Below are 26,256 nucleotides of genomic sequence, written 5' to 3'. Positions count from 1 at the left end.
AGCACCTTTTGTGGAGACAAGTCTCAGATGTGAGGGAATACTTTGAAGGAGCAAACAAGTTGAGCCAGGAGAGCAACCGAGACCAGGCAACATACTTGGGTTTCCATAATACTTGGCACAGCTCTCCAAAAGGCTCACGGGTAGGACCTACATTGCTCAGCTTTTTTGAAATGGGTGTCTTCAAACAAGCAAACAATTTTATTGAAATGAAAAAAAATTAATTCTACCTTCAAAGAGTCACTGGGCAGATCATAGTATGTTGTTGTAAAACAATTCTATGTGCTACCTAGAAAAAAATATACTTAAAGGAAAACTGAACTCAAAACCAGTTCTTGCAAGATTAGGGAAGTTGCCAAACGTTCATGAATATGTCAAAAGAGGCAAACAGAACACTTAACGTTATTAGGAAAACTGTACCTTAGTAAGAAATGACCCCACATTGTATGACAGAATAGGGAGCACTTGATTAAGTTACTAGACAACCTCATTTTGAACTTAAACCCACCCCCGTATTTGTCACACTGCACCCAAGTGAACTAAAGCAGATAAATTTTTGGAGATGAAAGGGAGGGGCAGAATCCCCAGGAGGCGGCCACAGGCTCCGGCAGAGCCCTCGCTCTGCCCACCCTGCCCTCCACCTCACTGCACCGGTGCTGGTGCGGCAGCACTTCACCCACACGCTGCCCCGCTGGCTTGTCCTGGCCACCGCCTGTCACATGTGGCTCATGGACGTGAGCCTGTCACAGCACCCTGCACTCCAACAGTAGGGCCTGAACTCAAACTTCACATCTTTTAATAGTCATTCTCCAGTTTTCCAACAGAAACAATGAGCTCAGTAGATCCAGTCAGAAGACATGAATATGATGTTAAAGAAAAACTCAAGAGTCCAATATATTAAGCATACTTATTTACTTAATCTATACAGAATCGAGTAGATAAAATTTCAGATTCACATTAGTGAAAAATCTCTACAAAATGTTTTTGAAAAGCAAAACAAAGACTGCCTGTTCATTTATCATTTTTCCTCATGAAAGCAGACATGGGTTGTAAAAATAAAGCAGTGTGTTTAGCACAAACTAGATTTCTGCATCACTTTTTTCACAGTTATTTCCATCTACAGTCCAAAGAGGTAGATTTTCTGCAACACCTGAGAATTGAACTGTAACATAACCAGGTGTAATGAAAAGAAGGAAAAAACGTTAGAGATACAGCCCTAACTTGCTTGCGTACGCATACAAATATTTGGATCTTGCATCACATATAATTTAGCCTTTTGCAGCTTTATCATGGTGAAACTGTCAATCAGGCCCCAGAGTTCTGGCAACCAGACATACACATTTCAGGCTACATCAGTTCACAGCCCAGGTTAAATAGTTTATGTTAGTGGGAGAAAGGCATTAATACAAGTTTATGTAAAAACCCTACTGGAGCCAATTTGGCTGCAGACTGGCAGTGCAATAGCCTGCTGTACGGCAGATCAGTTAGAGTGCTGAGCTTATCCCTTATAGAAATTTGTCTTTTTTTTTTTTTCCTTTTTTTTAACATAACTCTTTGAGCTATGCATGAAACTGTATTGACTGGTTTCAGGAAGCAAAGTCCAGCTCACCTTGGCCAAAGAAGTTGATATGACATTGGTGTGTTAAGGGTAGGAAAGATATCCCCCCCTTTAAAAGCCTTTCACTTGGGATGTTCTGCATCATTTACATGTAAAGTCAGTAACAAATATATTTGTATTGCTGGTCTATACATATGTCCTGTCTCTAAAAGCCCTTTAAAATATTCTTCATCAGGGTCCAAAAATTCTCTCTTGCCTCCACATAGAATAAGCACTATAGAAAGAATTGTTAAAGATACAAATGTCCAAATAATAAATTGTCAAAATAGAAAACTGCATGTCCTACCTTGCCAAGGGTATAATGCATCAGATACAAAGTTTTTCACTTTTCCTCAGGAAAATTACTTCATGCGTAGTGTTAGCTGAAAACCAGTTCTTGCAACAACCATTTTTTTTTTAATCAGTTTGATTCTATAAAGCAAGTAATTTGAAAAGCAAGTCTGAAATACTCCTTTCCAGTATTTTTATGCTATATGGTTAGCATGATTAACATTTCAAAGCTCTGAGTCTAACCTGACTGCTCATTGCTACCTTCTTTTCATTCCTGCATTGTGCTTGGACCACAAACACAAAACCTGCACACATTTAGGAGAAAGACGGCCAGCTTCCCATTTGCTCCACCATTTAAGAAATGTCAGTTTTGCACAGTTCCTCTCAGTGGTATGGGCTAAAACACATTTATCAGGCCTCACATAACCTTACTCTCTTTCAGAGACAGCTACATTATTTCAATGTACATCACTACAGGAAAAGGATATCAGGAGCTCAGTGCAGCCTGAACATTCAAGTAATTTCGCCACTAAACTGTCAAGGGCAACGAGGGTGGGAAGCTCATGGAGAGATGTGCTTGATTCAGAAACCACCTCCCAAGTAAGTGCAAAGAACTTTAAGTACCAGAAAAGGCTACACATGCTCGTATTTCTTAAAACTACAGCAACCAAAGCTAGAAAATAAGTACATGGTAACTAAAGTTAAGGGTAGCTTGAAGTTATTTCACACATTGTCTTGCCAAAAAATAAACATCGGTCCTGGTTTCTCTCAGGAAGTCAAAATATGAATATCAAATTTTCTAGGAAAAGACTATATGGATTAAGGTCAACAAGGGAGCTTTGCTTGTGGTATGTAAGTACCATCTTTACCAGACAACCTAACTGGGAAGGCACGCTGCCAACTGGTACAGCTTCGAGGTTGAGTGTGCAAGAAACTCCATGTTGTACTTCAGGAAGAGTATTTGAATCTACATGTTCAATTAACCAGTATACACTTAACTAACACTTAAACACATTGCATAAAAGGCTATTAGAGAAAGCCTATACGCCACAGACTTGTGTTTTCCACACTTCTGGCAGTAAATGTCTATTTTCCAGCCCTTCGGATAATCCAGAGATTCATCTAGACAGTGACAGATTTCTCTGGTCAGGGTACCCACATGATGGACACACGGCAGCTCAGAGGGAAGAACGTGACCAACACTTGTGCAATAGGCTACACAACTGCAAAATTCCACTCTGCAACATTGCTGTACATCTTCTCACGCATTCGTATTTAACATGTTCACAGGCAGGGCAAAGAGGCCAAACTAACCTTCACAACACAACCCTGAGAAGTCTGCAAAAAGTTGTACACCCTGTTTCACCAGCTGCAAATTAATGTATTTCAAATATGTTTTTTTTCATACCATGAAGTACATAAAACCCTTTAAACTTATCTTTTACTATATTCCGGACCTTGGTCATTCGTATATACGAAAACGTACTACAGGGGAAAGCTGACATTTTTTACTGGCCATTAGAAATCCTTATGTAGGTAAATTTACGGGAAAAATTGGTAATCTTTAGTATACTGAGTGGCAAATCAACGAGCAAAATTAGAATGTTGTTCTTTAAACCAAAAAAGTGACATGCTGTCACTGTTTTCCCCAGAACGATGTTGTATCTGTACACGGTCTTCCATGACAGTGATTTGTGTTGTGGGGAGGAAATGCATATGCATCCTTTTATGGAAAAATATTTTCTTTTAAAAAATGAGGCAGATGTGCAACACAGTTGTGGAAAATTTATAGTTTAAGCTATTTAAAGCTGCTATGCAGCTTCCTGTACCACATAAGTCCAGTAGTTCTAAGAAAATACAGATATGGTAGAAAAAGTAAGAAAATTTTCACCACAAAACCAAATAGTTACCACCAACAGAGAAAGTTATACACAAAATATATCTCTCGATACAGTGTTTACACTTTGTTTTAGTCTACAGATTCAGTGCCAGGAACAGGACTTGTCAAGACAGTCTTTTCAGAACTATTTGCTGCAAGTGATTCCACATCGGGTTGGATCCCTGGTTCCGTGTCAGTGGGAGTTCCCAGCTCCTCGTGGGAATTGAGCGTGCAGGACTGCAACACCTGCTCAGCAAGATCCACGTCTGCTTCTCTGAGAGAAACCTGCTCCTTCAGGAATTCCACCTTCTCGTTCAGCTCGTTCCTTTCTGTCTGAAGGGCCCTGCATAGCTTCTCCAAACGCTCCAGTTTTATTTGAAAGCCCTTGTATTCTTTATCTCTCACTGTTTTCTGAAGGACAAAAAAAAAAGCTCTGTGATCCAGCTGATTTTTTCTTTCTTAAATTAATGAAAAGAATCATCAGTATTTAATCCTAGATATTAAGCCCCAATTAATCCAGTAGGTCAAATTCTAGCATCCTTGACCATCACACTTCAGATGCTTTGTCTAAACTGGAGTGGCAACTAACAGCTTTAGAAACAAGCAACGAGAACTGTATAACTGCATAACACTCATTGTAACCAAGGGCTGCATATTGGTGAGGATCCCAATATGAAGTCTGACAAAGCAGTCAATCATAACCAAATAAGGGGAACTAGAGGGAGCAGAAGGGCTTACAAGTGGGAAATCTACAATCCAGCAGCAGAATCCAGGTCAGACGGTACCATACTCACAGCTCTCCCAACCAACTCCTTCAAAGGACAGAGGAAGATAAGCAGCACTATAGGAGAACCTATATGACCTGGCAGGGTTTAGCAAGAACATACATAATATACTTGAACATTAGACAGCGTAGGCAGGACTGTGTGCCTAGGGCCTGTGTGAAAACCGTTTTAGCTCTTCTCTTGCTTAAGTAATGGCACCTCACGACCTCAAAAGCAGCAGCAGTGTGGGAAAATAACTGGTCCCTTATGCACAGGTTGTTTCCTTCATGTTGGCCTGCTGCACTGATTGACCTTTGCTCAGCATACTAAAATACAGGAAATTCATTCAGCTGGTATGATTTCATACACATTATCCCACCAATTAAACAGTAAGCAAGGAAAGATGAAGCTGAATTTTTTGTTGTCTCAGGAGTTTAGATTTATACAGCAACTTTTTATTTTCCGTGTCTAAGTAAAGCAGTACCATTTACACAAGAGAAAACATAAGGCAGGCAATCCAAGAAGGGGCTACTGTGTATTATTTCTAGTTCTCTAAAACTGAAAAGCTGTACAAAGTTCTGCAGGACACAGACTCTACTTCAGCCATTCTGGTGCTTAAAAGATAATTACCTCTTCAGCCATTTGCAGAAGAGCCTTGTTGTTGTTTTCCCACTTTGTACGCCACACTATGGTTTCCTTTTCCAGTTTCTTTATCTTCTTTGTCATCTACAAAAAAATAAATAAAAGACTTAATTTTGTGGCTTGTGTTGCAATGTAGGTAGGTTTACATGAGAAATTCAAATTCTTAGTGTTACTTCCCGAGCCCAGTTTGAACAAGTTACTTTACAGAAAAATCCTTCTGCACAAAAATCAACCCCACAAATACAGATTCTGTGTTCAAGGAAAAGATTAATTCTTAAAAGCAGCAGACTAGCAACCTTCAAGTACAATTAATAAAAAGCTCCAGGGAAATAAGTTTTAAAACATGAACACAGCCAAAAAGACTCAGAAGTACTGTATGCCCTTGATAAAACACTGAAATTGGGTTGTAGATATTATGCAAATGTCAAAAACTAGAAAAATTACATTTCTCTTCCATAATATGACAAATTCTTATGCCCTACTTTATGATCCAAATTAAATGTCAAAATACGCCATATATTTTCAGAAGGGAAATACTGCTACAAAATCTAAAATGCATCCCACTAACAGCATGCATTTTTATATTACTTGTTATGAAACTAAGTAATCTTATAAGATACCTTCTCCATTTCTTGCCTGAAGGTTGTAAAGAGTTCATTACTTTTTGCCATGGTGGTCTGGAATTCTTCAAATTTATCCATGTAAAGAGAAAGCTGTGGGAAAAGAGGAAGGAACATTAATTTGAAGAGCTGTACACAAACACAAAAATATTAAGGTATGAGGCAAAATTAAACTCAAAATAGCAGAAGAGGAACTTTATTTTTTTTATATTACCCTACAATTTCTTTTTGAGGAGCATGCAAAACCTGACTGAAAGCATGCTATTCGAATTATATTAATAAAGGAGAGTTCTATGTTTATAGAATAGCAATATATCTTGAAGTAAAAAGGATATTATGTTTAATAAAATCTTGGAAAACATCACAGTTCATCACTATCTCATAAAAAAATAAAAAAAAAAGGGGGCATATATACATACACAGGAAATCCAGCATATGGTTACTGAAATTAAACTTTAAAAAAGACCTTTCCACCTTAACCAGCCAAAGCTAATAACCAAGTCTGGGACAAAATAAACATGATCCATTCCGGAAATCAAAATACAGATTCACAATTTATGAAATCTGCCCAGTGAAGAAAAATCATGGAAAGTCAATATTGACGTGGAATTCATTTAAGAGCAAAAAGCATTCCATTTTAAAAAAGTGAAGAGCATTGACATTTGATTACATAAAATGTTCTTGCCCTGCACCACAAAGTAAATCATAACATATTTTGCTGTTCCTTCTTTAATTAACATAGTTTAAGAAAAACAGGTTATGGCTCATATTAAAATGACTCATACTATCAGTGTGTGATTTGATGTTCTAAGAATACATGACCATTTACTAGTATCTTCTTACTCCAACTGAAGAGTAATCAGATTTCTCCATTCTTACATTGAGGGTTGCAGGACAATACAACACAAAGCACAAAATATTGTATTTTACTCTAACAGTAGAGGAAAATTCATAACAGAAATTATCTAGCTTGTCAACAGTACATTGTGACTATTTGCCATTATTGTGACTGAACTTTCCAGCTCATCTCGTCCTACAAAAAGCTGTCAGTCCCAGGAAACCACAAACTATACACATTGTTACTACTAAAAAGCATTAGAAAAAGGCAGTGGGATTTTAAATAAAGGGTAATCAACTTGAAAAAATCATAAAAGACTAAGCGTGGCAAAAAACTATTTGGGACAATCTGGATATTATTGCGTTCAAGTCCAACGGAGATATGTGTGTGTGATTACATTTAAATACACACATCCACTTTTAATATAACCATTAGAAAGCCTGGAAGAGAATTAGGTACAGTAAGCATGAAAAAGGGCATGAAACAGAGCTTGCAAGGAGACTGAATACAAAACCTCAAAAAACTGAAGCAATAAAAGGAATAGCTACTGCTTCTCAGATGCTATGACATCAGCTGAACCTGCCATCTCCCTTTGCCTCATGCTGAGCTCTTGTGTGGCCAATGACTGCAGGTGATGCAGAACCACAGTACAAAACTGGAGACCATCTCTCCACTCTCAGAGGGTATTTTGCTGTAGCATTTACAGCAAGGAAACCATCTGAAGACAGCAGTTTTTTGTGGACAGAGACACTCAGGTTACTAAATTTGAATAACTACAGGGATAAACATGACATTGTTTGCTCCCAATCCTCCACGACAGGACAAGATGGAAACCAGGAAGGAACAAATTCTAAAACCTGCATGGACAAAAATCCCCACCTAACTCTTCATAGTCAAAAGGGCCTCTCGGGTCCTGAATAGACGTAAATATATAAATATAAATATATATATATATATAAATAAATACCTTTGGAAAAGAGAATGGCTTCAGAGAAGCCAAGGAATGGTAAATTAGCCGCCACAATAGATAGATTCTTAAGCCTTCATATACTCTAGTCTCTGTGATATTAACACTACTAAAGGATATTAACTCCAGCAACTCAGTGTTTAGCATCTTCCAGTAGCAGTACTCTCCAGATGTATTCAACAGCAAGTACAAAATGGCAAGCCTTTACAATTTGTACTTCATTATTCAAGAGCTACCAATTGAAGAGTTACCATTGGAAATTAAATTTAAGACTTACTCGAAAAAATACCAGGTACTTTTCACAAGTGTGTTGTATCTAATAAATTATAATGTTCTTTCATATGTTGTGTTACATTCACTACAATCACAAACCTCTGGGTATTTTCTTTTCGGAACAGCTGTTACTAAAGATCGTGCCATACAAAAATATATATATATATACATATATATATATACATACCTGTTGCTTCAGCTGAGCTTCCTGTTGCTTCATCTGTTCACATTTGTGTCTGGACTCAGTAGCTTCTTTTAGCAGCTAAAAAACAATGCAAAAAAGCCATATAATGAAGCAAGTACTCCTAAGAATGGCTTAACTTGATCTATGAGGCAAAATGAACAAAGGTTAACAACACTTAAGGGCCCTTCAACCATGTTTGCTCACATGGGTTCTTTTATTACTATACTACACTTTCATATATACAATTTAAAGCATGTTCTGGCATGCAGGATTTTTTACTGAGACATTTTTCTGATTGGTAGCGTGAGTCAATGTTTCTATTTCTGTAGCAAGTCTGAACTGCTAAATTTATATGAGTAGTTCATGAACAAACTGTATGTAATCTATGACTGTTTTGTAACCTCTCTAATTTATTTTCCACCTCCATTTCTCCAGTCACTTTACAGACTAGTTCAAACCAATTTTGCTTCAACTTGACACCACTTTGTAGGTTCATCTTTGAAGAGATTTTCATCAGCTTCTGATTCCAAAATTATGTTCTAAAAATACAGAACAATCCAATACTGGATGATCATTTTAAGATTACACAGGAAAAGTAAGGCTTTTGCCTAGAAGTTACAAATATGTAAGGAGCGTAAAAAAAAAAAAAATCTTCATTTAAGTATTATTTTTTAATTGGAAGCAAACTTCTTGGAAGACTGCAGTAAATTCCTGATTACCAACATAAAAATAAGACATCAGGCATAGTTCTGGGGACAGACAGTTCAGAAAAGCATACTCTCTATTTTGCATTTGTTATTTCCTACAGCATAAAACCAGAAGTTACAACTCCTGACTACAAGAAAGTACCTTTCATGTTTCAGTTCAAGACATCTCCCAGTCTAAGGAAAATCTAAATAATATCCAGCAAACAATAACATCACTTGCCTGTAAATATGGACATTAATATTGCAGGCATCATACACAAATCCCAGTCTCGCTCTTGATATCTATCCTACCTTTCAGAAGACAGTCCCCTCAATTTGCTGTATTTGCTTTGCTATTTATTTATTTTACTTTAAATAATGAAAAATCTTGTTTGGTGGGTTTTGTAATTTCTCTTAACATACAAAGAATTCACTTACAAACTCCCTTTCTCGCTGATGTTTTTCCTCTGCTTCTTTAATAAGTTGAGTAGTTTGCTGAAGTTTGGCATCCACAAGTTGCTGCTGCAGCTCTTTATGTTTGAACACTTTATCAATATGCTAAAGGAAAAAAGAAAATTATATTTGTCAAATATAAACAGTTCAATGGTCAATTAAGGTAAGTGTGCGCATATGGGGAGATGCATGTTGTTTAGAAGTTTCATGCAAAAGAAAAAGCAGCAAAAGATCGTTTTACATGCCTTTTTTCTCCCTCTATCTTCATACATTATATCTACACTTTTGTCTTTCATGGAAGCCAGATGCATATTTTATTACATTGGTACAGTACGGTCAGTCACTTCACACCAGACATTTCAAAAATTCTGTAACAAGTAGTCTGCATCCTTTCTTCTAAAGTTGGTGTACCTACCTCTAATCCTTATTTTACTTTGTTACTTCTAATTATCTCATTGTAGATGCAAATATTACACGATCACAAAAGGTAGGGAACAAGTCTACAGAGAGCTTTCTAACTGATCCACATTTAAAACACACACACAAAAAAACCCACTTGAGAAGTTATATTCCAAACATCCTGTGCCAACTAAGAACTCACAAACTAATCTTAGCTGTAGAACTCCTTGAAGCTTAGTTCTCTCTTTGACAAGGAGAACTGGCCGTTTTCCACTAGCATAGTTCAGACTGGCTAGGCTCACATACTGGTGCCAATTAAAGCTAGCTCAGTTAGCCCTATATTACAGCCATTTCCATGACATCAGTCCAAATATATTCTTAAAACATAGCTTATTCTGATTCTATGCCAACAAGAAGGAGCTACATATGCAAAGGACCTTCCCAAAAACCCGTAACCTTAATGAACCAAAACCAATAAGATGGCAAATAACTCCAATAACCTCTCCCATTATAATGTGAAATTATACTTTAGAAGAACTTCAAATACCAATACCTATTTATATTGAAAATAACCTCTGGAAACCCACTCAAACAAGTCTGATCAGGGTGCTCTAACCTTGGCTAGATGAATTCCAAATACCTTTAAAGACAGAGGTTCCACAATCTCTGAACAACTTGTTTCTACTCAGCAGTTTTTACTGTGAAAGATTTTTTTCAATGCATCTTGAATTTAGATACGCAGACAGGAAAAGCAGATAGAGGGCCAAACGACTACTTAATTTTTCGAAGTAGTGAAGTAGAAAGAATAATTTAAAATATGTAGATACAATTGCTGTAAACTAGTAGGGTTTCTTCTCCCCCTTAAATAATTATCTGATCCTCACAGTTAAGGAACTACCAGAATCCCATTAAAAGCATAATGCAAGCACCTCTTCACGCAATGCATACTGCTCAATGAGTTTCTTCAGTTTTTCCCCCAGTTCAATATTTTCCTGGCGGAGCTTGGCATTATGTATATCATGCTGTTCCAGTTGAGTCTGAATTTCATTCAGTGTAATCTGGAAGTGTGCAGTTGCTTCTTTCCGTCTTTCTTCTTCTTCACGAGCTTGCTGCATGTTTTCTTCCTTTTATGAGAGATCAACATGTTAAAGCCAAATCATGCACATTTTTCATATCTGAGTGAGAAACAATGGCAATAATTTACTTCTGTACAGTTCTATGGTGCCAGAGTTAACATAAGCCACAATCATAACATGCTATATGGTGACTATCCATATGAAGTACATGAAACAAAGAATCTAGGAATTCCAAAACTTTTGAGAATCTTGTGCTTACCACTACCAACATTACTCAGAGGCTGGTATTCTAAGATGCTACATTAATACCTTTGCAAACTTAAGAATTACCCAGCTGTTAAAAACAGCATTGATATTATAATGAAACCTCCTCACACAAAAGAACCTCTTGGCTCCCTTCCATTTCATTCCCATCCATTATACTCTGACAGAATTAAGCCTTTTTTGATACCCTGCCATTTCATGCTGTTATTTCACTTGTGCTATTTTTTCCAGCAGGCATGAGCGTTGCTCCCAGAAACGAATACGGCAAGACCACATACTTCAAGTAATATGAACCAGTCTGAGGGGAAAAAAAAACCTGGTAAGTTGAACTTCCCCCATATTCTTTACCTTAAAATCAGGCACACTTATGCCACATGCCTCTCATCTTCTGCAGGTACAGGTAACGGATAAAGTTGCAAGTAAAAAGCAGCAGTCCTTATTTTGAGCAGTAATCACTAAGAAATACTTCTGCCACCACTGGCACTGTAATTTATGTAAATAAACTAACCTTCAAAGTCTTGTTATGACGCTGTAGCTCCCGACAGAGAGATTCCAGTTTGCTACGTGCCAAGATGGCCTTGCTATGCTCACTCTGTAAGTGGACTTTCTCCTTCACAACTTGTGCTTGCTTCTTCTGCAGTATCTTCATCTGCTTTTGAACATTCCGGCTCTCCTCCAACTAACATTAGAGAGTATATTTATTAAATAAACATAGGTGAAACTATTTTTATGCATCTAGATGAGCACATTCAAACTTTTAAACATTTCTGATGAAAGCAAGGAACTGAAATAATTTCATTCAGACCCCCAAGTTGATCTTAAGAGAAGCTCCCATCATCCTACAGACAATTCTAGATGTGTTAAGGACCGAAGGTGAAAATATACAAATTCCAACTTAATAAACATTTGCCTTTGAGGAACAGGGACCACAGACCTTTTGACCATGGCCTATCAGCTTGCATTCACCTAATGCGTAGGACTAGGCCTGAGAAAGGAGGATGCGGCAGATAAAATTAAAAGCCAGCTGAGACCAGCTTTTCAACAAGTCACAACTTTTTCCACTCTCTTATCTATAAGGTTCACACAGCTGTTTATCCAACAGGTCTTGTTTTTACTATCAAAAAAAAAAAAAAACCTACAGAACTGTACAGAGTTTGCTCTTGTCAGCAGGAGCTCCTACCAGATGAAGCAGTAATTGATAGAAGTTTCTAAAATGCTACAGTATTTCAGAAAGGAACAGATAAAACTAGCAGGCCTAACAAATCAAGTCAAATACTATTAAAGCTGCACAGCTCAGACTTTGATGACTTAAGTGATCTGTAGTCTCAAGCATTTGAAGCAAAAAGTTCATTCAATTTCCTTTAGGCTGTATAGATGGTAGAAGACTATTAAACTTTGTATACAGTGCTGACTTCAAAATCTGTTCTAGGAACACCCAGTGAATAGAATTTTCTTCCATTAATATCTAGTTGAGGGTAAGTTCCATTACACACAATTTTTGGGCTCCCTGAGAAACCGTATTATTTAGAATCTGCTCTATTGTAAAGCAGGTAACAATGTTATGCATAACACTGCTCCTTATTAGATAGTGCCTCAGCCTCGGGACACCACAGGAAAAGAAGGCTGGCAACAAGGAACATCACCATGACAGAAAAGAATACAATACTGTTTTTTTCTGAAAGAGCTCAAAATAATGCTGATGCACAAAAGAAAAAAAAAAACAAAATTAAGGACCTCCATGACAACAGTAAATTAAATGTATCTTTAATCTAGTTTTGAGAAAAGGTATGTTAAGGGAATATTTTGATACTCAAACATAAAAAGACTGTTTCTTGAGTTGCCAGAAAAAACACTTCAAGTGGCTGTGCTGTTCGCATACCTACAGAACTTCAGGCCCCTAAAAGTATGCCAGTGTGAGACATATCACCAAGGACGCAAACCTTCCTGCATCACAAACTGATCTCCTGATAGATTCCAAATTAGAAAAAATAAAAATTGTGGAAGATCTTTTGCCAGGAGAGAGGCATTCCTACCTTCATTGTACAGTCCTTTTCATGAGACACGATTGAAAAACCTGACAGTGAGCTTTAAAGATGATGAATCTTTAAAAAAAGAAAAAAAGCATTGTAGGTGCACTGTCATTAACAGCTCAAACCTCTGCTGGCATTAAATCTGACGCCTATGCCAGTGGTTCGCCACCACTGTCATGAAGAAAAGAACGCATCTTAAAAGAAACACAACCAGATCCAACCTAAACTTTCTAAGGGGAACAGAGTACCTCTAAGACTCATTCACCTAAGACGGAGCTACCGTTACACCCAGACAAGCTCCCACCCAATTTCCCAGCAGTTCAGAGCATCATGGGGACAGCAACTTTTCTAGGATGGTGACTATCTGTGGACTGTGAATGCTTACTCTGCCTACAGACTATGGATCCTCTCCTGGAAGGGGAACAAACCTGCAAACAGGTCTCTCCTGATTGCCAAGCTTCTTGAAGGAAATTGCAATTTGTTTGGTCTGGCTGTTCCCTAACTGGTTTGAGATCTCTCCTTCAACAAGGGAACCCAAAGTGAAGATGGTGCCCACTATTTTCTTTCGGCAGAAGTGAGGAATTCACCCTAATCTAGCTCCTCATGTCAGCCATCGTCACACCACTGTGATTTGACATGGAAGACGTCCACTCAAACAAAAAAGGTATCACATGCACAAGCCATTGCCCAGAAGAACTAACTCATTTACTGCATTTTTCTCTCACAATATGAATGCACATTTTTAGGTGGACTCTCCATCCTTGAGTTGCACTATGGAAGTATTGTTCCTCATTTAAATGAAAGTAACTTCTTAGAGAAGCTGCTGGTTTTGTGGGAAATTCACTCATGTTAGCAAGAGTGTGCATGTGAGAGAGAACAAGGAAAACAAAGCAAAAACAAACAGACCTCCAAGGAGGACTCAGGATTTCCTAAACAGAACTAATCTAAGCCTGTTCTTAAGTAATTAGTATTGCTTCTCTGACTAAAAACACTACTTGCTAGCTTATCCTCAAAGCTCTGGAGACATTATTAATCTCAAAGAATAAGTAAATTTATTTCAGAAGCGGTATGCCTTGTTGTACAACCATTATGCCATTTTCAGAAACATTTTCATATATAATACACTTAACTGAACAGCTTAACAACAGTGTAATATTTTCCTTCTATGGATGTCATCTCTTTAGTTTTGCATTCATTTTATAACTACAAATATGGTGGGAAAACATACACACACAGTATTTCCAGGCTTTCCATTCTTGCCTGTCCCTGCCTCAAGATGAACAAGTCAAGCATTTTTGTCTCCAGCCACACTCTGAAAAGTGAACTTATGAGCCTTTTTTCCCTTTCTAATTTTGCAATCGATTAATATAGATAAATTTTAATTTCTCCTATTTGGTGTGGGAATGCACCTAACAATCAATTACTGCTAACATTTTGCCTTTTTTGTTTGTTACTGAAGAAATGCATACTTTTTAATCTGTTCCTTTGCATGATCAGAAAGCATAAAGCAAAATTAAATCTAGTTCCTTCCAACTTCTCGTGCCCTGCCCCCCCCCCAAGTCGCTAAAGAGTTAAGTATAACTGAACTTTTTTTTCAAATCTCTATAGCACAGTATGTTCTTTCCCTTTATCCTAGGGGTATAAATTATAAAATGCTAGCACAAAAGCACTATCGAAAGACAAAAACTAAGACAATAATTACTCCCAAAAGAAACTCTTAGCTTTTCTGTTGATCCTGATTTTATCCTCCAACATCAAGTTAACAAAAAGTTATCATAGCCTATTTTTCCTTTGAATTTAGGCAGTCATGTAGAAGTGAAATGACTACATGCAAGTTTGGCTGAAGCAATACTCGCAATAAGCCTGAAGTTTTTTTTTCCCTACCAACACTGCGGAATATTCAAAATCATTAACTGTCCTGTATTAGAAGTTCTTGCATTCCAGAGTCAATATTAACACATGAATAACTCCTGCTATCTTTACACATTACTTACCAGATCAGCATACTTCTTGCACAAAGCTGCCAGCTTTTCCTCTGGAGTAGAGAGTGTGTTCAAGGCTTGCATTAATAATAGCACTTCTTTTCCTATGAATTACACGAAAGACAACCATGTTGAGAAAAAAAAATACCAGAAAGGCAGCTTGCCTCTAGAAGTAAAATATAGCACCATCAGAAATTAGTGTGAGCTAAGTTGTTCTCTGGTTTGATAACTGCATAATCCTAGTGGATGACAAAAGAGAATTTATCACAGTAAGAATAAATCTGTCTTGCCTATGAGCCATTACACAACTTGGATAGCAAAAGTTACTTTTATCTTACAACCACAAAAAAATTTGGTTTATAGCACAGATAAAACCAAAAATCTGAAAGAGTGAAATTTAAAAGGTTAAGTTTTGCTAATAAAGGATATTCACAAAAGTGTTTTTAATAAGCCTTTAGAATTTAAATATCAGCAGTGCTCTGGTAGCATTGAACATCACAATCCCAAATTTAAAAGTTAATCCAATAATGAAAAATTTAAAAAGCTGATTAGTAATTACCAAATTGTTATTAGAGCTCCTGTAAAAATAGCATTACTAGCTGAAGGATTCTTATATATGCATTAACAACTGTCTTTTCCTAAGCAGAAGTGCACATTTTCTCTGAACATCCTGTTAAAGATGACAAGTTTTGGTTATAGAGTAAACCTGAGACAAATATACAGCAAATGCACAGCTATACTACAAAAATATTAAAGCCATTTAAAAATGCAAATGCCAAAGAAAACATACCCAAAGTTTTCTCTTTGTGTTTTTCAATCTCTGGATCTTGTTGGCCATCGGGTGGATCAGTACGGGCTTCTTCTCTCCCAGGAGTCTCCTCACGAGACTCCTGAGAGCAGCACGTGGACCCTGGGTGCTTTCTGTTCTTTGTGATATATTCAGCTTCTTCCAATGGGCCCGTGCTTTCCAGGCCAAAGCAGTTGGACTGCGTGTGCTGCGACGCTGTATAGGACAATTCATTGCACTTGCTGTTCATCAGCTGGTCCTGGTTATTCATTCCTGTCTCCGGAGATCCAGTTTCTTCCATTGCACCACCAACCAACTTCAGAAGGGAAAGGAAGATGTGGAAGTAAATAGGCAAGCAACTGTATTTAAAATAAAAACTTGCACCTTTCCTTTGCTGGATAAATAAGAGTAAACTTCCACCATTATACAAGACGATACTCATTGTAGTTAAGTACATCAATAACTGTACACAGAATGAGCCTAAAAGCTGATGAAAAAAACATCACACAACAGCCTGAAGTATTAATTACTCTTAAAAAAAACTTTGATACCTTGTCATTGCAAAAACATTTATACTCTAGAAATAAAATCTGTTCTTAAATCTCAAAAACTAATTGGCTACCATCTCAGCTGTTAAAGCACACAATCTCAAATGAAAACATTTCTCCCTCATAGCTCCTAAAAATGTATCTCAAAAATCAACACAAAGTATACTAAATCTAAAACTCAGCAAGAGTTGACCTATCTTTGTGTACTGTTATTTGAAAAATACAGTACAGAAATTGAGACAGGAGGACACAATTATTAAAACCATTTCATATGGGTTTCAGAAAACTGAAGATACCAGTTTTAAAATAATTCAAGAGACATACTGCAAGAAAGAAGGGGAAAAATAAACCTCTAGGAAGCCTAAAGAAATCCAAAAATACATTTTTTTGATAACATAGGTAGGGTAAAAGTTTGAACTACTTCAATCAGAATGCCACATACAATTGTCAGCTCATGACTGGAGAAGATCTGTTGTTATAATGAGAACGATAAACAGGACCAGGAGCACATCCATTTTGAAATGTTAAAATTGACATCTATGAAGTAATTTAAAAAGTGAATATTAACTGGCTTCAGATTTGGAATCCTAGGACCTACGTGTCCTGATTTTGGCTGAGATAGAGTTAATTTTCTTCCTAGTAGCTTGTATAGTCCTGTGTTTGGGATTTACAATGAGAATAATGTTGATAACCGATGTTTTGGTTGGCACCAGTGCCTGGAATAGTAGACAAGGACATTTCAGCTTCTCACTCCATGCCAGGTGCACAAGAAGTTGGGAGGGGACACAGCTGCAACAGCTCACCCCAAATGGCAAAATACATGTTTCATGACATATGACATCATGCTCAGTATATGCTTCACTGAGGGAAGAAGGAAGGAGAGGATGTTCAAAGTGATGGTTTTGTCTTCCCAAGTAACCATTACACATGATGGAGCCTGGCTTTCCTGGAGGTGACTAAAAATCTGCCTGCCCATGGGACGCAGTGAATGAATCCCTTGTTTTGCTTCGCTTGTGTGTGCAGCTTTTGCTTTACCTATTAAACTGTCTTTATCTCAACCCACAAGTTTTGTCACTGTTACTCTTCTGAATCTCTCCCCCATCCCACCAGGAGGAGTAAGCGAGTGGATGTGTGTGGCTTAGTTATCAGCTAGGGTTAAACCATGACACTATGATTTTTAACCATACATTGTTTCTGCTCAATTAAACAGAACTTTCCTGAAAGATTTCTTAAACCCCCAAATGTTTAATCATTTAACCAAAAAGTTAAACATCACCAGTTGTTTTAACACTGCAGTGATATATCCATATTTTAGAGCAGAAAACCTAATGGTAACACTCCATAGCTTATTAAGCAGCTACCAGACTCCTTTCTCAATCGCCAGAACAACATTCTCAATTCATAGAAACATTTAAGGCTGAAGAGGACTTCAAGGGTGTTTGGTTGAGTGTCTTTTTGTTTGTTTTGTTACACTACAGAGACTGGCACTTAGGACAATACTTGAAGGCAATAGTGTATTTTTTTGCTGTCTACTTGCAATCCTACTTCACAACATCCATACATAGTTAAAAGTATGATAAGCAGAGCTGAACTTGTTTTATTGCCAAAGTCATCCTTTCTCATCGATTTATTTTCAGTTAACTGAAAGTAATTAAGCCACAACAAATTATTAAAAAAACGGGCTTGTTTACAGGCAGAGCTATACTGTTTAAGCACAAATTTATTTCAGATTATCTTATATATTAAAAATGTGCTAATTCTTAAAGCTGTGAGTTTGTGCCCGGTTTTATATTCTGCACAGATGTACTGTTTTCCTCTTCAAAAGGAATTAGCCAACATCAAAGGAATGCAGCCAACACTAATAATATATTGTGAGATGTATTTCAACTCCCAATTTGTTCAGCATGCTTGGAAGAGTTATTTAAAAATAATTAAACAGATAAGCATTAATATTGTAAAAAATACATAACAGCTTAGTTGTTCTCTATACTTAAAACAAGTCCCTTGCTTTAGACCTTATTCTCAGGGCTGATTCATTCTTGAGAAGATGGAATTCACATAATATCTTTCGCAAAAGACAATAAGCTTTTAAACTGCAAATAATCTGTATAAACATTAAGGAGTAACTTTTGACTTATCAAGGAAGATTCCCTTTGTGCTGCTCTTTACAAGTGTGGAAATGATGCACCTGTTTTATGGACAAATATAAACAGACTGCAGTTTTATAATTCCCAATCATGTCAGACAACATACTTGATAAATGCTTGCAAAGGTAATGCAGTAATAGAATTAGTGTAACAAATAACCAATGCCAATGTCATTTAACAGGTGACTTTTTAGAGATGTAAAATGCAATTTTTTTTTATTTAGATTGCCTTAAACCATGAGGCTTCTATTGGCATGGGAAAGGCTTACCCCTCCCAAGCTTAGGGTCAGCTTAACAAACACGATACGCTTCTTAAAATGGGACAAGAGATGAGAAAACAGCAGAGCTCACCTAATCTTTTTCTAGGTACCAATGGTTGAAACTGTGGCACAGATCTTCTCTAAAAACCACAATTCAAACAGAAGCTGAAGGTACTGTGTCACATTATATTGACAAGACAAGAAAGATTAAAGGTACCTGGACACAACATTATACCAGAGTAGAAATGCACTACCAGCGCAACAGCCGAAACTTGCAAGCTTTTCTATGGCAAAGAACGTGAATTTCCAATTCAGACACTTGTGCCTAAGATGCTTGGCAAAAAGTAGGGGAAATCTGCTCTAAACTCAAGTTTCTGGTTTAGCACTGTATTTCCAGACTTTCTGAAATCCACAAAAAGACTCAAAATTTTCTTTGGAAAGCGGAGCACAAAATTGCCAGGAACAAGGAGCTGAGAAGGCCTGACTGGCTGTGGTTACACATGGAACAGCAGCTGTAACGGCTCTCTTGCTGTCCTTTCATTCCTCTTTTTCATGCCTGCCTCTGTTGTGCTAGCAACAATATTCCTGCAACTTGTTTTAACACAGTTTATAGCCAGATCAGTACCGCAACCCAGGTCACTGAACAGCAACAGTCAGTCTTGCCAACCAGAAGTGCTAGTGTGATGTCTGGAAAGAAGCCAAAGCACCAGAGTCACTAAAAAAACACCACCACAAAAAAAACCAAACACCAACACACCACGAAAAAACCAAAACACAACACGCACACACACACATAAAAAGAAAAAAGCCAAACAAAACCAGAAAAGCCCCAAACAAACAAGTCAACCTAATCACAGCCAGAGCACAAGTAACTAAACAGAAGATACCTTTGCCTCACCAGAGGTAGGTAGTTAACACTGAGTACTGAGGTACTGAACACTGTCAGCAAGATGACATTCACAAGAAGCACTGCTTCATTCACATTTAGGCAACACAGGTTTTTCACTGGCTTTCATCTGAGAAAATTCAGCCATTTCTGGGGTAAAAATAACAACTACTGTCAGGGATGTATATATGACCAGTAAGTTGCAAACTGCCCAGCTCTAGTAGCAAACCATCAAAGTAACCGAAACACCTGTCAGTTCAGAGCTGGCAATTGACAAGCATCTGGAAGTTTCACAGACTCCACCACCTCATTAATTCAGCAGAGCTTTTTGTAGAAGTCAAATTAGGTGTCAGTCCAGTTCTTTACTGACAATAGTAATTTCTCAACTCTGAGTATTCTCCATCCTTTGTCAAAAAACCTACAAGGATTTTCAGAACTTTAGACTCATTTTCTGAAGTCTAACAGGGAAGGCAGAAATTACCTATCAGAATACTGAATTGAAGAAAAAGGTTTCTGTACAAGTGTCTTGTACCTCTCAAATATATTTGAAAATAATAGCAACAGTGAAAAAACTAGAGAACTTGTCAACCTTCTTTTTGGTTTTCCAGTGAACATGGAACAAAGTCAAGCATAGTGACAAGCAAGCACGCTCCCTGCAAAACCAAAGCTCAGTGTGGCAGCAGACAGTTCCTGTAATAATATACAATTTTCTTAGCTTAAATAAAATTAAAAATTGATGACTGCAAGCTAGAATACTGTATTTAAAGACGTGGTTCTACCAGTAGCTAGACCAAACTGATAACATACAAAAAATAACCTTAAAAAACACCCCTTAAATTCTATCAAGTTGTAGTCTATAAGTTCCAGCCAAACTGACTCTAGTGACACAACATACTAAAATTCTATTGTATTTAACCTGGATTATGAAGTGTTTGTTTTCCATTTTAAACAAGAGAAGTCTGTTATTGCCTGAAAGGGGCTACAACACTAACAGTTTGATGACTTCCTGATTATGATTAACAGTTTCTCCATTAGTGCTGTGAGCTGCCGCTTTAGATATTAAAAACATAACCAGAAGTCTGAACAGCCTTCTTAGACTCATTTTTAAAATGCTTTAACTACAGATAGTTTTAGATTTGATCTGTATCAAGCTTCAAGTTGGAGTGTAGCAATAACACACATCCACATGAAGAATTTTAAGTACTAAACCACATTAGTATCACTGAAATTGCCCCCCTCTTATGAGACAATGGTCAGAACAACCACAGTTACTATCTCTATCTTGTCAAATATGTGCTCATCAGACCAGTGAACTTCTCATTCTAACATTCCAGCCAGAGTAGAGAACTTCCAACAGCACATTGTATAATAGCGCTGATTCAGTACTGACTGAATAAAAACAAAACAAAACCACACCACCACACACCTTCTACTGAAATAACCATCACCTTTTCTAGCTGCTACCATGCTCTCTCAGCTGGCTTCCAACCTCCAGTTGGCTTATAGTGTGGCTTATAGCTGGCTTATAATGTGACAGACCAGAACTAGATTGTTACACACACCTAGAAAGATTTTTCAGTGATACACAGGGTATGTTGCACAGATAATGTGCCACTTCATAAAATGACAAAATTTATCACAATTCAAAACTCTGCCATTACAAAATAAGACACCACCTATCTAGCTGTGAAACCAGCTCTTACAAGGTGCTGATATTTCTGAATAAATGTATCATCTTCAAGATATTTAAGACAGAGTTACAAGCCAAACAACTTGAAGATGCCTGTAGGGCATCACTCCTGCTCACCCCAATGTTTTTGTTGTCTTCTGCCCTGTTCTCTCAACCTGTACCTTGATCAAAAAGGCACACATTGGGAAAGCTCTACCTTACTTCATACCTAAAAGACGAGAGTGCAAGACAGGTGTCCTATATATGAAATATGGCTATGATCACAAAAGCCTAAGCCAACTTTTCTTCAAACACTACTGCTTCAGCAACATGTGCTGCACATAAGGACAAAACAGACACCTAGGCAGAACTTACAGGCCAAAATGTATCATGAACAGACTTATTTTCTTTTTCTAGTAGCTACAAAAGTCTGTAACATACAGTGTTATCAAAAATATACTGCATTTATTATTGGTGATACGTGTAACTATACTGTATACTCCTGCGCACACACATACGCAATCTTCCCTACCTAAAACACCTCTCTGTAGCTCTCATTAAAAGAAACTATAACTAGTAGGTACAACACCACTCTTTCTCTCCTAAATGTTAGTAAATTATCCAGAAAAAAAAAAGAAAAGGCAAGCACTAGCATTAATCTATCTAGACATCTCCTACATTCCCCAAAGTAGCAGGTGGCCTACACTGTGAAAAGAGTCTCACAACATTAACCTTCAGAATTGCTAATACTTTCAAAAAATATTCTGGAAGCTTTAGAACAAACATATGTACATAAAACAGATTTTCACAACTGTAAGACAATCTAATTTTTTTTTTTTTTAAAAAAAAAAAAAAAAAAAAGCTCAGCATCAGGCTCCAGAAAAGACCATTTGCGTAACACTGTTCCTCTGACTACATTTTCAAACTTATCACACACACAACTGGAATATAAGCCTTACACCCCTATCCTGATCAATTACATTAAAAAAATATTGTGGCAGAAAGTACATCATATTTACCATAAATGTTTATTGTTTATAACAAATTTCAGGCTTCTTGCATTCCAGCAATTTACTTTTACCTGCTAACACAAGAAAACTTACTTTGAAAACATGCATGTATTATAATACACTTTTCCTCAGCACAGATACTTCATGTAACTTAACTGTATTGTGCTGAAAATCAGTTTGAAGTCATTCTTGGTAGTAATTTTATCCATGGTTTCTCCATAAAAACTAGCACTTGGGGCTGTCACAAAATTTGAGTTTGAATTTTATAGCAGGTGCACCTTCATCCACTGGTTTAGACACAATAACTCATATGCTTGTGACTACAAAGACTAGCTTATTAAGATTATTTGTCCATGCAGTACTTCTCTATACTGTGCTCACTGACCTAAATCATCATGCAGTCTAATTATACCTTTCTGAAAACATGATGGCCCCTGAGGTGGCCTCCCCACTGAACTAAGATCTGAGTTATAAGATCAGAAAGTAATTTCAAACAAACATTCCTCCGTGTTCTGTCATTACATTAAAAATTATGTTCTGTGCACTCATTTATCTACTTTCAAAATACTGGAGTGAGGCACTTGCTGTATGGCACATCATTAGTTTCAAAGCATCACAAGGTTAGAAGTCCCAACACAGCAGGAGGAAGATTAAGCAACATCTGCCTTGGAAACCTGCATTTTATATTTATAAAAAGTCAATAGAATTCCACTGCTGTTGGCCTTACATTCAAAATATGGTCTTTGATACTGTTTCACTTATATTCTCACACGGCTATTGCTTATGGGCCTTACTTTTTTCAGTTACCCTTTCCATGCTTCTTTCTCTTTCAGTGGCCTCATGAAAACACTCCTGCTCTTAAAAATAGCTGTTTTTTTTACCTCAAACATAACCACAAAGGAAAAAACAAAACAAAGAGGCTGGATTTGTATCATTTTTCTTTGTTGTGTTCCAAAACCAAATTAGAAATATCTCTGCCCTGTTTTAGCTTAAAAAATAATAAACCCCTACTTCCTGTAATTCTAGCAAAAATTTCACTGGAGTAACCCAAAGCTTAAAAGGAAACTTTCAGCGCACCTATATGCAGGGCAAGTGCTGCACATTTCACTAGCCCTTCTTTAATGCAAGCATCTGAGACAGGTGATAATTAAGAAAACATTTAATATAGCATGAATCACTTCCGTCAATGAGGTTTCACTTCCTCTTTACTATAAAACTAATCGTTTTCTAGTCATCCACAGCATATTTCTGGAAAAAGCAGGGTAGACAAGTTCTGAATTCCCAATGCAAACAGGTCACAAGGAAACTAAAAATAAAGAAGCTCCTGTGTACCAAGGCAGGGGGAGGGAAATCTGCAAGAGATCGCTGAAGGATTTTTAATTCACAAAAAAAGTTCAAAGGAAAATTTGCTTTATATTCCCTGTCACAAGCCACCATTTATTTCATATACCCACAGTCAAATGGAATTTATGTGGAGATGCTGTTTTTTTCATTTTGTTTTGGTTTTTAGTTTTTAAACAACATCACCATCTGCTTTCATAGTGGACACTGAAGTTACTTAAAAGCCACTTCCTAGTAAAATCTTCAGAAAACACACAGCAGAAAAGATAGGTCTTCATGGAGAAAAACTAGCTCCATAGCCTCCCAAATCTCTCTCCAAAAGCCAAACTAAACCAACACCACAGAGTTACTATTTCTGGGATGTTATTATCTTTTATATGTCAGAAAAAAAAAGTTACCACAAAAAAGCCACTTGAATTTATGCAGGGACACAGGATAAGATCCCAAAGTGGCACATGAGATAACCAAGGCGGTTCTGTCATGTAAAACGCTCTAGTGGTGATACTACCTTTCCGAGAAAACTACTACACATTCTATGTCTTTGCTGTTCGGGTCTTCCTAGAAAGACGTATAAAAGAAATTACTGTAAAGTCACCAAGGATGCCAGGACACCGTTGCTTTCAGTGTAGTTTCGGCAGATAAGGAGAGAAAAGGTCATTTTTACCTATTTCGGAGGGTAAGGGAACGTTCCTGCCACCCCTGGCTTCCCCCCACCGCGCTGGAGCCAGGCAGGGTGGCCAGGCGGGAGGGGACAGGCAAGCGGGGGCAGGCGGGCCAAGCCCCCGCCGCTGCCAGGCGCACCTCTCACCTCAGCCACATCGCTCGCCCTGGCGAGCGCCAAGTGCCGGCAGCGGCGCCGGGGCTGCCCGACACCGCCGGGCCGCAGCCCCTTCGCCGGGCCGAGGGCAGGGGGGACGGCCCAGCAGAGCCCCCCGGGAGGCCGGCAAAGGCCCCCAAGGCCGCCCAGACCCTTGCCCGCGCAGCTGCGAGCGCGACGGGCCCCCGTCCCCACCCACCGGGCCCCGCCACGTGCCGCCGCCCCCAACGGCCCGCCGCGCGCGCGAGGCAGGGACTGCCCCGCCCCCGCCGAGCTCCCCGCCAGCGGCCGGAGCGGGAAGGCAAGGGGGGCAGAGCCACCCCCAGCCCCCGTCAAGCGAGCACGGCTGCCCGGCGGCGATGCCGAGACACCCCCCAACATGCACCCGCGGCTGCAGCGACGGGTCCGGTCTCGGGGGAAGCGGAGCGGCGCCCGGCCTGCGCAGCGCAGGCTCCCGAGAGCGTGGAGAAGCAGCGAGGGCACTACCTGCCCCAGCCCCGGGCGCCTAGGCTGGCCGGCAGCGGAGCGCGGAGGCCGCATGGGGACGGGGGAGGCGGGGATCGAGGCACCACAAGCCGGTGGGGCGGAGAAGGAGAGCGCCCTCCCCCCGGGCCCGACTGCGCGCCGCCTCACCTCCGGGCTGGCGCTCGGGGCCGCCGCCGCCTCGCCGCCGCTGTGGCGCCGTCCCGCCGCGCTGCCGCTGCTACCTCCTCCGCGCGCTGCCTCCGCTCCGCGCGTCGCCATGATGTGACGGCAGCATCCAAACAAGCTGCCGAACCCAGGGACGCCGGAAGCCCTCCCTGCGGGCCCGCCCCCTCCCCTGACAGCAGCCAATCGCCGCGCACTGCTCCGCCTCACGTGGAAGATTTGCGCCCGCCCTGCCCGCCGCTCCGCCAGGCCCTGCCGGGGCGGGCGGGGTGGAGGAGCCGCCCGGGGGCTCCCCGGAGGGAGGCGGACTGCGCTTCCCAGCGTGCTCTGCGCAGCGACCCCGCCGCTCGCCCCCAGCACGCACCGCGCGGCTCCCTTGCGCGCCATCCTCAGCAGGGCATGCCGGGAACGGTAGTCCGCTCTGCCGCGGGGGCTGCCGGGAGATGTAGTCCCGCCGGCTGGGCTGGGGGGCTGGGGCGCGTTGGAGGTGCGGGAGGGGCCGCAGGCGTGTAGCGTTATGAGAGGCCGGGCACCGAAGGGATCTGGGTCCCATCCCTGCCCAGAGCCTTGTTCCGCCTTCCTTGTAGCTATTATTACTGCGTGTGTCATGGCTTTGAAGACGCGGCCAGCCCGGCGACGGGGCCGTGGCGGGAGGCCGGGCGTGGGGTGGGTCCCGCGGGCCGTCCCGGGGCGGTGGCTGCGGCCGGCGGAGCTGCTGCTGCTCAAGCAAAAGTAGGACGTCTGTCGGGAAACTTGAGTTGCACAAGGAAGCTTTGCCAGAAGTGGCTTTGCAATGTAGCCGAGTCCTGGACTGCAGACAGAGCATCTGCACAGGTAATTGTGGAATCGTTTGTGTTGGAAGGGACCGTCAAAGGTCATCCAGTCCAACCCCCTGCAATGAGCAGGGACATCTTCAACTAGATCAGGTTGCTCAGAGCCCCGTCCAGCCTGGCCTGGAATGTCTCCAGGGATGGGGCATCTACCACCTCTCTGGGAAACCTGGGCCACTGTTTCACCACACTCATTGTAAAAAAATCTTACTGGGCTGGCGTGGCTGGAGGAATCACCTTGAGTCATAAGCCCTCCTTGTGAACATGGCCAAGCCATTGCTTTGCCACACAGCTCCTGCTTGTGTGGAGGCTGCTGTGGGTTCAAGGATTGCTCCTCGAAAGAGAGGGGTGGCAGCCTGCAGAAGGAAAGAC

The 26,256-nt window shown here is 39.8% G+C and overlaps 1 protein-coding gene across 1 annotated transcript; it reads right to left on the bottom strand.

Annotated features, from left to right (window-relative positions):
• Window positions 1–892: 892 nt before the first annotated feature.
• On the bottom strand, window positions 893–26,022 carry TXLNG (taxilin gamma). Its single transcript, XM_082076289.1, has 10 exons — window positions 25,040–26,022; window positions 15,733–16,045; window positions 14,955–15,046; window positions 11,439–11,609; window positions 10,520–10,714; window positions 9,177–9,296; window positions 8,056–8,130; window positions 5,791–5,883; window positions 5,159–5,254; window positions 893–4,175 (listed from the first exon to the last, which is right to left on the bottom strand). Exons 1-10 carry the CDS (start codon window positions 25,931–25,933, stop codon window positions 3,855–3,857), a joined length of 2,370 nt encoding a protein of 789 aa, XP_081932415.1. The 5' UTR covers window positions 25,934–26,022; the 3' UTR covers window positions 893–3,854.
• Window positions 26,023–26,256: the final 234 nt, after the last annotated feature.

This window comes from Streptopelia decaocto, assembly GCF_964273445.1.
Source record: "Streptopelia decaocto genome assembly, chromosome: 1".
In the NCBI taxonomy this organism is placed as follows: Eukaryota; Metazoa; Chordata; class Aves; order Columbiformes; family Columbidae; genus Streptopelia; species Streptopelia decaocto.
The sequence above is the reverse complement of the archived record's forward strand: the minus strand, read 5'-3'. Positions and strand labels throughout refer to the sequence as shown.

Bases quoted from the DNA above. Each gene is read 5' to 3' on its own strand.
- TXLNG (XM_082076289.1), bottom strand. From the start codon at position 25,933: ATGACCTTTGACGGTCCCTTCCAACACAAACGATTCCACAATTACCTG. The intron at 16,046-25,039 runs GTGAGGCGGCGC...TCCCTTCTGAAG, and splicing joins CCCCGAGCGCCAGCCCGGAG to TTGGTTGGTGGTGCAATGGA. The intron at 4,176-5,158 runs GTAATTATCTTT...TTTGTCCTTCAG, and splicing joins TTCTGCAAATGGCTGAAGAG to AAAACAGTGAGAGATAAAGA.